This window comes from Rhinocladiella mackenziei, assembly GCF_000835555.1.
Source record: "Rhinocladiella mackenziei CBS 650.93 unplaced genomic scaffold supercont1.10, whole genome shotgun sequence".
Lineage (NCBI taxonomy): Eukaryota > Fungi > Ascomycota > Eurotiomycetes > Chaetothyriales > Herpotrichiellaceae > Rhinocladiella > Rhinocladiella mackenziei.
In genome coordinates, this window is record NW_013550595.1 from 370,428 (window position 1) to 384,405 (window position 13,978).

At 52.7% G+C, this 13,978-nt stretch overlaps 3 protein-coding genes across 3 annotated transcripts; 2 read left to right on the forward strand and 1 right to left on the reverse strand.

Moving 5' to 3' along the window:
* Positions 1 to 194: 194 nt before the first annotated feature.
* Z518_10820 (uncharacterized protein) lies at positions 195 to 3,356 on the forward strand (the record flags this gene model as incomplete). The annotated part of the gene is made up of 3 exons (XM_013411651.1): positions 195 to 674; positions 728 to 2,112; positions 2,159 to 3,356. 3 exons carry the CDS (start codon positions 195 to 197, stop codon positions 3,354 to 3,356), a joined length of 3,063 nt encoding a protein of 1,020 aa, XP_013267105.1.
* Positions 3,357 to 5,020: 1,664 nt separating this feature from the next.
* Positions 5,021 to 7,366, forward strand: Z518_10821 (uncharacterized protein; the record flags this gene model as incomplete). The annotated part of the gene is made up of 1 exon (XM_013411652.1): positions 5,021 to 7,366. One exon carries the CDS (start codon positions 5,021 to 5,023, stop codon positions 7,364 to 7,366), a length of 2,346 nt encoding a protein of 781 aa, XP_013267106.1.
* Positions 7,367 to 8,703: 1,337 nt separating this feature from the next.
* Z518_10822 (uncharacterized protein) lies at positions 8,704 to 13,737 on the reverse strand (the record flags this gene model as incomplete). Its single annotated transcript, XM_013411653.1, has 1 exon — positions 8,704 to 13,737. The coding sequence occupies one exon, from the start codon at positions 13,735 to 13,737 to the stop codon at positions 8,704 to 8,706; it is 5,034 nt and encodes a 1,677-aa protein (XP_013267107.1).
* Between the last annotated feature and the right edge of the window lie 241 nt (positions 13,738 to 13,978).

Sequence of the window (13,978 nt, forward strand, 5' to 3'; positions counted from 1 at the left end):
TCTTGAGGCATAGGAAAATGGTCGTAGTACTTGCTAGGACGAAGGTGAAGGAATCCAATTATGAGACATCCTCCTCATTTTGCTGATAATGCGAGCACTCATGATAATCACGAAACAGACGCTACCGATACTGAGAAGACGAGTATTTCATCAGCTGTACCGGTGACCCGCGCAGCCGCGCCCCGAGCTTCGACATGATGAGTATCTACACTGGGCCCTTTTCGAGTTACCAGACTGCGACAGTTACGTTGTCCACAGGTCCTGACGGCGACCTTTGGATCTTAGCTTCTACCCCATTTACAACTCGCACCACCCATGGATCCACAGCAACGCCTAGCAACCTGCGCAACGCGACTGGTTGGCAGGCTCCTCCCGCCGGCCGGGGCACCTTCGGGATCGTTGCATCTTGCTTGACAACATTGATCTTATGCATATGGACTGTCGTACACCTTAACGTCCCAGCCCTGATATCTGACAATTCAAATTTGTTCGCTCGAACATCTAGGTTCCGGGCCTCGCCGTCATGGGTACAAGCCGCTCTGCGACCGTTTTCGCACAAGGCTAAATGGCTACTGGTTGGCCTTCTTGCGCCGGAGCTCATGGTTTACGTCGCATGGCGCCAGTGGCTATTGGCAAGGGACTTTCACAAGAAGATGTCGGATCGTATCAAAAAGGTTGGTACTCGTATTGTTCCTGCCGCAGACACCAGTCGCTCACTATCCAAAAGCTCGATATGCCATTTCAATGGACTATGACTCACAACTTCTTCTGCGTTATGGGGGGCTTCGCAGCTTGCTACCCAAGGGGGGCTCGGGAGGATTGCGTCACGCTGACGACCACTGGGATTCTCTACCACTTCGACGAAGGAAAGCACGAGGACTTCCATGTGTCAGAGACTTCGATACGAGACCGCAGCAAAGCAGACTATTTGGCGAAGACATTGGTATGTATTCAGGCTGGGTGGCTGCTTATTCAATCGGCAGGCCGCCTCGCTGACGGGTTGCCGCTGACTCCTTTGGAAGTCAACACCATAGGCCATGTCTTTTGCGCATTTTTTATGTACTATTTCTGGCTTAACAAGCCACTTGATGTGTCGGAGCCAACGCAAATTAAGGCAGAGTGGTTGGCGAATAATCCTGTCTACTGGATCGAGATTCTGCGGAGACGACGAGCTCTTGAAGATGTCGTGTCTCATTCGCTGTCCACTACGACGGGCTCGCAGGGTGCATTGGGCCGGAAGGATAAGCCACTTGAAAGATCCGAGCTTGACCTATTCAGGTCTTTCTTTAAGTCCCAGGAAATCGCTGCAAGGCAGAAACCGATGACTATGATCGAAAAGGCCCCGCTGAAATCGGAGCTACTGGAGTATCCTTCTAACGAGTTGAATATCGTGCTGACAACGTCTAAGCAACCAAACAGGCAGGAAGTGCAGGGGGCATTTGGTCCATATTTGTTGGTAGGATCCGCGAGACTCTATGTCGGAAAGGGTCCACATCACGTTCAAGACCTTCTCCCGGAGATTGCCGACAAGGGCGATCAATACCTCACAGGAGCTGTCTCTCGGAAGTTGGCTTCGTCTAAGTTACGAAACAACCCGTTTTCGGCGATAGGAATTGGAGAGCGCACCTGTTCTACGATCAATGCGCTCCTGCGAGAAATTCACGACGGTCGTTTCATGCTTGGCACACCGTCAGCACCCGTTCGGCTAGCTGTGTTATTGATCGATGATGCAGGCGTTCGCCGCTGGCGGCATGCTCAGGAATCTCTTGCACGGACAAAATCAGGGCTGTCCTTGTCAGAGCCATCTCGTGATGCCTCTGATCGTCGATTCGAACCAAGGGCGTTGAACTGGCCAAGTGAATCGTTGGAAAGCAGCCGCAAAGGGCGCTTCTTATTATTCGTCGGGATCGCATTCGCTACCGCGCTATACGGAGGCCTCCATATAGCTGCCTGGAAGACATACATGCCGTCCAGCTCGGAACATTTTATTTGGCGGATATCGGCATTGATCGTAGCTGGTACAGGGTTTCTGATGGTGCTGGTACTTATCATCAGACGAGTAGCTATGTCCGTCGCTTCCTTCATTTGGCGTTGGATTTGTACGCCCCTCATGTAAGTGAATCTCAGCAACTGAAACATCTTTACTAATGGCCCCAAGTGTAGCAATATTTGTCACGATGGAGCTCCTCCTAGCATGGATCCCGAAGCAGATCTGGCACTGCATCAGCTCTGCTGTCGTACTGGTGCTCCACCTCTTCAAGTGCTGTCGGCCGATTGCCAGCGATCTCGATCCTGAAAACACCGAAGACTTATCCGCGAAACCTCCACGAACATCCACAAGGGTTCTAAATGATATCACGCCAAAGGTGACAAGACTTCTTCGAGAGCTGGGGCCAGACGAGCGATCTACGGCTGCCTCATCAAAGGTCAGGCAAAGGTTTGAGAAGAATTTCCATGCATCCACTCACGATCGACGTGACTCTGCCGCTCACTCGCCAACGCGCACAGGTGAGAACGCAGACGCCGAGGCCCCAAGGATGTCCGGGGCACTTGTAACGCCTTTCAGACGCGATAGAGATGAGCAGCCCGAATCAGATTTCTCCAAGCCAATCGATCCGTGGCCTGAGACTTATCCAGCGAACGCATGCACCTACCCACAATACGCTACTAATCCCGAAAACATCCAGGTGATTATGCTTGGTCAATCTCAGTCAGAGTCCGGTCCGGCAGCGGATCAAAATCGACATCTGGACACAGTCCAGTCTGGAAGGGATCGCTCAGGTGATGAACGAGATCTGGTCATTGACAGTACTCATGCAAACTTGACAATGAGTGAAGTGGTCGGTCCAGGCAGTAACTCGCGACTGCAGTACATGGAGGAGGGCATGTACGGCGCACCGACCCTTGATGAGGAAACTCCAAAAGCCCTGCCGCTTGCGACAGATCCTCATGTCCAGGGAGGGGGGAATAAAGCCTCATCTTCGCCAGCTTCTCGCTCTTCCAAGGCCCTATCCGATGCTGAAACTTTCACAACGGCTCCTGAGGCAGCAAGTACGAAAATATCCATCCATAAACCGTTATCACGCCGGTCCCCGTCACAGTATTCAGGGGCGCCAATGCCGTCAGAATCTTCAGAGCAGGGACGTCTGCTCAGGCGTACCGATAGCGACTTCGTATCGGCAAAGAGAAGGTATGGCCGCACCGAAATCGCTTTCGGTCTACTCCTCTTGGTCCCATATGTTTTGGCGCGTGCTTTGATTGTCATCGAAGCGTTCATCAGTCTCCGCAAGCTACCTGTCGAAGCATATCAGACCCCGCGTTGGTCGCAATGGCTTCCGCACTTTGGCGCTGGCTGAACCGGTGCAGGCACGGACGATATACGGCGATGGAATTTCGCTTATCGTGGATTGAATCATCAAGACGATACTAAATTCGGCAACATGTGACTTTTCATGCCTCGGCTTTAGATTGGAGAATGGCTACGATATGTGGTTGAGGGTAGGCTGGTTTTGTGTTTGTGGGGGGAGAGAGATGCTCTCTCTGGCCCCTTTTTCTGGTTCCTTCGTCCATTTCTGGCTCCTTCGGGGGGGTGTGTGAGTGTGAGATTTACCCCGACCCCATCCTTGTTGGATCCAAAATCACGTGATACATCTAGGCATCGCTATCCCCTCTGCGGATGACGCATGACAAAACCATAAAAAGTAAGGAGCCGGGACCGGGAAGTTGCTGTGCCGTTGAAAGACCTCACAGGGCGTATGAATATGGATTGGATGGATTGGCACAACAAAACCACTCTTGGCGCTTGGCAACACTAAAATCAAATGCTTTTGATAGTGTAAAGGTGATGAACGGTTTAGCACACAACAAGAAGGTGGCCGAAAAAGGCTTTTACAGCACCAGGACAGTATATATCATTGCAGAGGGATGGACAAAAAGCACTCCAATCGCAACTTGATGTGAGCCCTTCGATTTCGATATTTTTGGTACCTCGATTTGTGTGCGTTTTATCGGGGATTTTAGGTACCTTTACATCATTGGTTACCCGTTTCCATCCACAAAGGCCAAATCAAGCTTAATCAGGTCGCCGCCAAGAGACACTTGTCTCGAGGTATTATGTGGAGTGCTAGGCCGATGACAGCGATGTGGTCAGTGGCATGGGGGAGAGAGGTTGATAGCAGCGGGTGGCTTCAAGGGATGATGCGATACGCTTTCGTCTTGGGTCTGAGTGGATTTCGATATCGCTCTGATGATGACGTCCCGGCTGGTGCGATGTGGACAAGAAGGACATCAACGATCAATGTCCAGGCACTAGTGTTTCAAATGTCCGAGGTGCGGTAAGATGCCATTTCTTAGGCAAATACCTCATCCAGAAATCAAGCTTTTTCTGCAATTTGTGATATCTTCTTTTTTCGGTGTATTTTTGGACCATCCTTGGCGGAAAAAGAAAGAACTTCTCCCGCATGGCTCAAATTGTCGCGAACATGAGTTTTACTGATCGACCATGGTATGTAGCTGACCAATGACGAAGCCGCAGCCTTTTCACGTGTGTACCAAAACGAGCGTGGGTATTCCGACACTGAAGTGTCCGCTAACTCGCCCACGCCTAGCTCCTCACATCCACCCATCTCGACTTTGGCTATCGAGTGTGACGCTATTCAAATCGGGTTGTGTCCTTGCCATTCTTCATGTTATTATTCAACGGTCAAAGAGGTAAGAGTTGCGGCCAGATGACAACCAATCTAGGCAACAAGACACAGGTTCCCAGCCGCGTGGGAGCTGCTCACGGTCAGGTCATCGCACGTCACCGTCCTCGGAACACGAGATTGTCGACTTGTATGGATTGTGTAGGGTTGCGGGCTTCGCAAGTCGCTCGAGATCCCAATCTCGTGGCCAGCGGCGGCGGAACGGTGGGCTCACGGAGAGGCTGGCCCACCTTATCAACGCACTCGCATCCGTTCTGGCGACTTCTCTCGGCAGAAGCTGTTCAGTCTGATCTTATACGCCGCGCCCCCAAACAACGATGAAGTTGTCTCTGCTTGAAGAAGAACTCACTGCTGTTTGCAAGCCTCGCGTCTCTTGCATTGTTTCTGGATGGGAACTATTGACCTCGCTTTCAACCGCAGCGTCGAGTATGTGGTGGGAGAGAGACCCGCCCGCGGAACTTGCGAACATTCCGGATGAAGTTGAAGTTCCGGCGAAGCTGGCCTGTATCATTCGATGGTCCCTTCAAGCCCCTTCGGACGAAGAGGACCCATCGCGCTTACCATCACCAACCTTCGGAGAGCGACATCAACAGAGAGAGCGCAACGGCTCGTCGCAGCCTCGCGTCGGCAATATCCTGTCGACCTTACGCGGAGACCTCCCTGGGGTGGACGAGGACATTTTCAGTGTCGAGCCACTGGATCAGGAGACGGAAAGTTTACAATGGGCTTTACAGGGGATGAGAGAATATCAACAAATGCAGATGGATGATCGCCACGAATGGGATGAGGAAGTCTTGATAGTGGAATATGGGAAGTCGCAGAAGCAGTTGAATATGTATCAAGGGGCGTTGAAGGCCAAGATTTCGGAGCATGCCGACTGGATGAAACACGAGCTCAGGAACGTGTTCGATGTGGAAAAGAGTCGACTGGCCGAGAAGGACGCGGACCGAGATGACAAGCTCTCTGTGCAGCCTCACGCAGATACGCGGGAAAACCACGACAGCCCGACGCTACCGGGAAAGCGAGAAAAAGAGCTCGAAAGTCGGCAAGCCGGAGTCGGAGCCCTCCTCGATGAAGAGCAAGAGAAAGAATGGCAGCATTTAGACGGCCTGGTTGAAGCGGAGCTTGAGTGGGTCGACCGAATGACGCAGAGGAGGAAACGACACATTGAAAGCTGCCGCGATGCCATCGTGCGCCAGATTGAGGAACGGGTGGGCAACGACAAGACGTGGTTTGAAGTCGTCTGGAGCCGGAGAAAGGCCACGGCGGAGAAGCACCTGAGGCTGGTTGCGAGTCAGTGGGCGCTCGGTGAGCAGCCCATAGGGTTGACTCGGGCACGGGCAGAAGGTGTCCAACCGCTGTCCCTCGGAATGTCTAATGCGCCGGCGGCGCGGATTGGGAACGAGGAGGCACTGGAGCCCGTGGTTCCTGACGCCGTTGAGCTACCCGTCGAGCTCCCTGCCTCCGTTGTCTTCGAACAGCCCAGACAGTCGACCGGGGAGCTAACCATCAAGCCCTCCGAGCACGCCAATATGCGGCTGCCACGGACTCTTCCGCATATAGCAAGGAAAAGCCGCATAGACGGGGTCCCGCAAGTGGATAACGGTTCAGAGCGTACGGCAGCCCCGGATCAGATGATGCCCTCTCCGGCGCCCACGCTAGACTCCTTGATTCAGAGCTCCATCGATCATCTCTCACTCCCACATGAAGCAGGAGAACTTCCTCTCGATCCACGAGAGTCGGGTCGAAGGAACTCAGAAACATCCAGCATTCCCTCACGCAGTACTATGTCGATCTTGGGAGAATGCAGGAGCGTTACGCCTATGGGCTCTTTTACCACGGTTAACAGCGTTGCCGTCAGTACGGCACCGGCTGATCTCCTTGACGCCTCGGTCCCCCCAACGATAGCTCAAGAGATGCATCCAAAGCTGACCTCAACCCCATGGGTGCCGTGTCTGCGAACACCAGACATGGCCAAATTGCCACCAGTCTTAACGTCGTCCCTGACTCCGCGAACGGACAGTTCTCGGGGCCCGCGCGACGATATGCTACCGCACCTCCGAAGCAGTCCGCAGCCCGGGAAACACAAGCATAGTGGATCTTCTCCCGTGCCGCTGGCGAAAAGAGAACCAATCAAGGTAAAGCCCTCTCCGTCGGTCACGCCTTTCGAGAAAGAACAACACGGGGATGATGAAGACCTCTCCTCCACGGAAATGCCTCAACACAAGCCCGCGCGGCCCACTATGAGGCACAGTGGTCCAGCCATTCCGCAGTCCATGTTCGGAAAGTCATTTCAATTCCCAGGCCCTCTACCCGCATCCTCTCAGAGTCTCTTGTTCCTTCGAATCAATGCCAACATCTCGAGGAACCCCACGCCAAGCCTGGCGATCGCCCCGCTGATCCTGGACGGTCTGCGCCACTATTCCTGCAGCCTTCCAGCCACAGATCGTCTCCAGATCCGCTTTTCCGGCGTCCGTGCTGCGGCTACCCCATCGACCCACATGGTCCTCCCCTCCTCGTCCCGAAGGCTCATGGCTCCACCTCGACAATCTGCACAATCTTTCGGCGATGCCAGCCTCAGCTACCTCTCTCCAACACCGCTCTGGCCGCCTGTCTCCTCCCCCAACAGCACCACTGCCGTCCCTCCCTGCAGACTTCGGTAATTCTGACCTGCCGGCGCCCACAGCCCCCCAAATTGATCTCACAAAGCCATCAGGGCAGTTGACGCCGAGTATGAAGACGGGGCTGAATGTGAAGGGGTTGAAGAGTCGAAAATGGCTTTTCGCGAAGAGATCGACAACTTGATGAGACGCAGGCGAGTGGGGACACCTGGCAGGAGTTTCGACACTGAAGTCTGGGTCGTCCTGGGGAGAAAAAAGGAGGAACTAGTAGCTAGTTTTCGGATTCTCCAAGTTTCACAGATCGCCAGAGACCATCCATCTAACGACATCGCCCATTGAACCGTCTCTTCACACGTCGATCACGTTCTGCCTCTAGCATCGGCCTCATAATTTGAAGTAGAGTCACCCCAGCACATCGCTCCGAAGATAACTTTCACGACCGTGAGCATGCTGAAATAGCCTTTGGATAGGCCTTCTGCACACATCTCGGTCGAATATACAGTCCATGTCCACACCGCTCGTAAGGGAGTCGGAAATGGCTTCATATGTCCAGGTGGACAACTGTTCCTGTTTATACATCCATGAAGGGCCACTTATTGAATATTTGCGAATGTTCTAATGGTACCCTCCTCGATAATGACTAATCTTTTTAACCTCCTAAAATCGACACTCCACTTTGGAGTTGAAGTGCTCCGGAATTTTATTCTTCTTGTGCTTCTTCGGCCCTTTTGTCGAAGGAATCCGAATGTCCCCTTCCGGTATCACGCTCTAGAAGTCAAGCAAGGTAGAGACTTCCCGGTTATGCACCCTTTTAATCCGCCGCACGTCATGCCGTTACCCACACCGGTGCCATTTCCAAACACTCTCAATTCGGAGGGCGCGTTTGCAAAATCGTATTTCTCGGCCCTAGGCTCGGGACATGGTTCCAATCACCATCGGCGGAGGTGGAAAGGGCATGGCGGGTTTCCTGGTGAATCTTGGTGATGTCCTTGGTGGTGTGTGGAAGGATACTGGGGAAGGGTTGTCGGTGGAGGATGACAGTGAAAACGAATCGTAACGGGTCCATGGCTGGGTGAAAGGCAAAGGCCATTATGCGAATTACGGACATCGCGTTGAAGGCCGTGGTCCGGGTTTAGGAAGAGCAGCGGGGAAAAGAGCTGAGTGGTAACAGCCCCAGTGCTATTTCATCGCGGAAAATTTGCCTACGCTAGAGAAAATGGTCGAGAACGAACAGTTGATTAATTTTGGAATCGAAAAATTCAGGGGCAAATCAGCCTTAAGTTTATCGGCCGCTGAGAAATCTAGTGCTCTATCACAATGATCCCCTGTCCTGCATCACCATCTCCTCCCCTCCCTTACCTTCTTCAAACATAGGACTCTCAATGAAAGACAAACACCGTCCCGCCCCGATCCACACTGACCACACAGCCATACGGTTTCCTCAGCACCACCACATCCGTTATTCCATCTACATGCGTGCGGAGGACCTGTTGGTGGGCTGCACTTATGACGGTGTTGCGAGGAGGTTTGGACGTTGCTACCGCCGTCGATGTGGCTCCAGGCGATGTTTTGAGTGCTAAACTGGTGGGGGTGCCCGGTTTGCTGGAGGTTGACATACCAGCGGCGGTCGAACCTGGGGTCACCAGAGTTGGTGTATGAGATCTCGCCGGACTCGCTGTGAGATCTTTTGACGAGCGAGAGGACCGTTTCGCATGATTCCGCCCATTTCCTGTACCCCCCGCCCCTCCATCACTGAGCTTCTCCTGGATCAACGCGATTTGAGCACCGGCACTTAATGCCAGTGGATGTGTTACGTCGTATTTTGGTTTCACCATGACTCCATCTTCGCCGTAAAGCTGTGGTCCGGAGATGATGAAGCTGTTCTCTGGGCGCTGCATGTCCCAATACCGAAGGTTACGGTCGTCGCCGCCGGTGAACAGCAGTGCATGTTTGTATGGATTGTCTGGCTGCGATGAGTTGAGGAGGTAATCGTGAAGGACATACACTGCCGGCATTGGCAAGTTTGGGATAGGGGCATTTGACGCCGAGGATGGATGGGGGGCCAATGACTTCTTTGGGACTGGCGAGCCGTTGGACTTTTCCGTCGGAGAAGAATGAAGGGCCGGCTCGCTCAGATCGTCATCTTCTGCGACGTCTTTCAAAAAGCGAGAGAAGACCTTCTCGCTGTTCTCATCGTCCGGAAACCAGGCTTCATATGCTCGAGTCGTCCCGCTCCTGGGGTCGAATGTGCTCGGTCTCAATATCTCGCGGCACGACATCTTTTCGACATCCCAAACACTGATCTCTCCCCCAGCACTGACCATCACCCATCTTCCATGCCCCTTTGTCGGATGAATATGGATTCGATCAATCATGGAATTCGTTTGAATCCCGAAGCTTCGTAATCGTAATTTGAATCGCAAATCCCACAGATCTAGAATGCCACGGCTTGTTCCCAGGAGAAGCCAGTGACGTTTCTTGTCGACACAGAACGTGGTGGGTGTCCCGTGATGGAGAGGATTGTTCATGCTGTGGATGATCACCATGTTCTTCATGTCGATGGCTAGGATGCGACATTTGTTGGTGGCAGCAAGCAGGACGGATTGGGATGTCGGAGCCCGATAGTGATAGAGCCAAACCGCATACTCAGGCATCAGATTCACGGCACCATCATCGAGATTTCCGACTTCATTGGAAGGTATTTGATAGTCCCGAACAAGACTTGGTTTACCATACCGAGAACTTTCACCACCCTCGACACTCTTGTAATCGACGCGTACCGCGTGGATGCTTCCGTCGGCCGCGCCACTGAGAAATGTATGGGTTCCTTCTACAAAGCAAAGACTTTTGACCTTTGCTCCATTGCCACGTCGATGAGTATACCTGGATCGTGGCGTGACGTTCTTTTCGAGTCGGATCGTGTCCCAGATTTTGCAGGTGCCATCATCGGAAGCGGTGACGAAAAAGGCATGATCGGGTGCCACACAAACTCGATTGATAGCAGCGGTGTGCTCTGAGAATTGTGTAACAAGTTGGCCGGATGGGCGCCAGGGCTCAGCTCGGAATCCACGTTCTTCTTGCTGTGCAGCCTTTCCGATCCTCTGTTGGACAACATCTGTGGCTCTCTTGATGGGGGCTTTGACGTCGGCCGCAGGCCGATTTCCACCAAAGTCCATCTGATCAACCGGAAAGTTTTCCAGAAAGTGATTATCGAGAAGTCGAAGCACGTGGACATCATTACCAGTATAAGAGTGGTTGAGCTCATACAAAGGCGTCCGGGATCCGCTTCGAGGCGAGCCTGACCAGGAGCTTCTGGCCATCCTCGCAGTCACAGTCAATGCGGACGGCCCCGCCGTGTTCTTTCGATGAAGCGGTCCATCGACTTTGCCAAACGCATTTTCGGAAATAGTAGAAATTTCTGCGTCTGCCTTAGCCGAATCAGTTCGATTCATCAAGTTGAGACCGCTGTTCCGATGCCTGAGTCCACGGGTAGGATTGCGACGTAAAGATAGCTTGTCGACCCCCGGAGGAGAGCTTCCACCATACGAGACACTGGGCCTGGACGAGCCGCTTGCTCTTTCTACATTGATGGATGGGGAGTCGTCGGCTTCGGTAGAAGACGTTATGCGCCTTTGGATCTCGATGGGCTTGGTGGATGGCGTGGCAGTCCCGCTATCATTATCTGACGGTGACTTTCGCCTGACCGCATGATCATCGATACTCGTAGAAGCATCGAGCAGTGCATCCGCCAAACTGTGTCGTTCATCCCTTCGAGATCTTCTTTGTTGTGTCATGGTCGGTCGGCTCTTGGTCTCTCGTATGGTTTCACGTTGGTCGAAGAAAATGTTCTGCGGTGTCACATCGATTTGGTTCAGAGTGATGATATTGTTCAGCATGCGATTTCTCTCATCCGCATCTTCTGATGGCTTATGTCGTGACACTTTCAGCATGTACTCTCGGAGCGCAAGCAACTTGATTTCGTCTTCCGCTGCCATTCCCAGATTTCGTAATTGTTCGAGAGAAGGTTGATCGTCTTTATCTTTCTGCGACGGCGGTATGCGGGTGAGGAGTCTTCTTGTGAGCGTCGACGGATTCTGGGGTGTGGTGGGATCAGAGAGAGTCAAAGCACCGTCACGGCTCGCTGCGGTCCAGAACAGACTCTTTCCTTTTCGACTTGCCCAGTGGACCGCCGAATCGAACACGATTTTGGGAAGCGGTCGTTTGAGATTGTCCAGGATCCACTCCTCTGTCAATACCGAAATTGGATTCTTCAAGAATGGTTGTATGATCGGTAGAATGATGCAATAATGGTCAGCCGCCGAGACATACTTGGCGGACAGAACAATGAATTGGACAGCACTCTCACGAACCCAAATGCTGGGATGAACCAGAAATCTGGCCGCAATGCTGACAAGTTCCCAGGTCGTGCTCTTTTGCAAGAGGCCCAAGGCAGCCATTCGAGCCAGGGAACGGAAGACTTTCTCAACCACAAAGCTCTCTGAGTCAGTCAATGAACCGACCATGATCGGGAGGATGAATTTTTCCAAGCTGGAAGTGCCCACGTAAGACGCAACCCCCACCAGCGCTTCGAAAAAGGAGCATCTCAGGATCCAGTCCTTGTCGTTCAGATAGGTGTTGAGATGGGTCAATATCACATCGCTGGCTTTAGAGCTTCCAAAAAAGACACATAATCGTGAGACTGAACCCAGCAAGGCTCTTCTCACAGAGGGTTCCGGATCCGTTATAAGAGCGATCGTGGATTCTTCGAAATACGGAACCAGCTCCGCCCTCGCAATGTCATAGAGACCATGGTAGGATGATTCAGGAGCCCATTCGTCTTCCCGGAGCGCCGGAAGCCTTCCGTCCGTGCGTATCGCGTGCACCATGTCAAGGATTCGCGAGGCTGAGAGGGCTAGCGACGCCAGACAAGATGCGTAGGCGGTACGAATCAAAATGCTGGGCTCATTTGAAGGGCCCAGGACAAATTGCCGCAGTCGGGGAAATATGTACTCGGGAAAGACGTACGCATTGATTGGTGACACCACTTCGATCATTTCAAAAATCGACGTCACCGCGTAAATGGCTGCCGTCTTGACCACGTCTGAGCTGTCAGCAAGCAAGCCGGCAACGTATGGGAGTATGCGATCTAGTTTCGCCTCATCCGGCAGTCGTTCAGCAAAGGCAACCAGGAGATCACAGGCTTTGAGTCTGGCGGATGCTTTGGCCGTATTTCTCATGCTCGAGACCACCAGGGTGAGGAAGAGTAAGCTCCCGTCGTACAAGGCAGGATCAGAGTCTGGTGACTTTACTCGGTTACTCGATCGGAGTGCCAGAGGAGATCGGGAAGATCGTTTGGTCGGACTAGGGCCGTAACCTAAAAAGAACGATATCTTGTCAAAGTCATGATAGACTCGGTCAATCTTGTCATCGGATGCGCCAAGACTGTCCATATCTAGCCCCACCGGCTTGGAAGCAGTGGCGGGTCTGGTCAGGTCTAGCATATATTGGTGTAAGAAGCTGTAGAAGTACTCCGGAAAGATCTTGGATTTGTAGAAGGACAGGAGTTGCTCTGCACTATATCGCTTCTCGGGATCCAGTTCGATCATGTTCAGGATCATCGCGCGAACCTCATGGTCTTCGATTTTATTGAGATGTGTATGTTCGGGGCTGTAGTCACCCCCTCGGTACTTGAACAGTTGGCTGAGTGAGAAGATGGGCCCTTCCAGGAATATTTCGGCAATGGCGCAGCCGGCGCTGAAGATATCCATTGCCCAGTTCAACCCGCCCTGTCGATCACCTGAATTGGTGGTGGTAAATCTTTCGGGAGCAATATAACAGGTCCTCCGACTGGAGGTGTCGAAGAAGAAGGAGAAATCGGCCGGATTATCTTCTGGCAGATGGGTCGGCTTAAAGGATGACGAGAAATCGGTTAGGTACAGCCAGTTCCAGGAGGTGACAAGGAGATTCTCCGTCTTAATGTCTCCATGATATACATTCCGGGCATGGCAATCACGAACGGCGCACAGGAGCTGAAAAGCCAACCATTTCTTCTCAATATCCTCGAGAAAAGGCCTGGTGCTCATTCGGTCATACACCGAGCTGAACATATACTGACGCACGAGGAAGCCGCCACTGCCGACCTCAACGATGCGTTGGTATCCCAATGCGTTAGGAATGTCCGCCAGAATATTCCTCTCTTCTACGATTTGCCGGACGTATTCTTGGACCTGAAAAGAGGAGTATGGTTTCATGACCGCTTTGACGAAAACGAAGCCTTGTTGGCTTCGGGCCCGGACACTCTTCATGAACCGTGCGGAAGCAAGGGTCTTTTCATGGACCAGATCCGCCAACTCGGGAACGTCAATACTTGCTGACGCTGCGGACAGCGTGGTCATAGAGTAGCCCTGACCCATGTTTGCTGATTTCGTGGGTAGAAAGAACCCCGATCGATTAGCCGAGAGTCAGCAGACGGAAAGGAATTAGCCTCGAGGCCATATCTATGATTGCAAACAAGAGGGGGAGAGAGAGTAAATCTTCGCACGCATGGCCGTTTGATCCTCTGGCTAGGAAGGACCCAGGCAAAACGGAGTGGGATTTCTGAGAATCGCGGACGCCCCCCGGGGACGGGATATTGAACTCTGAACGGGGTCCTGA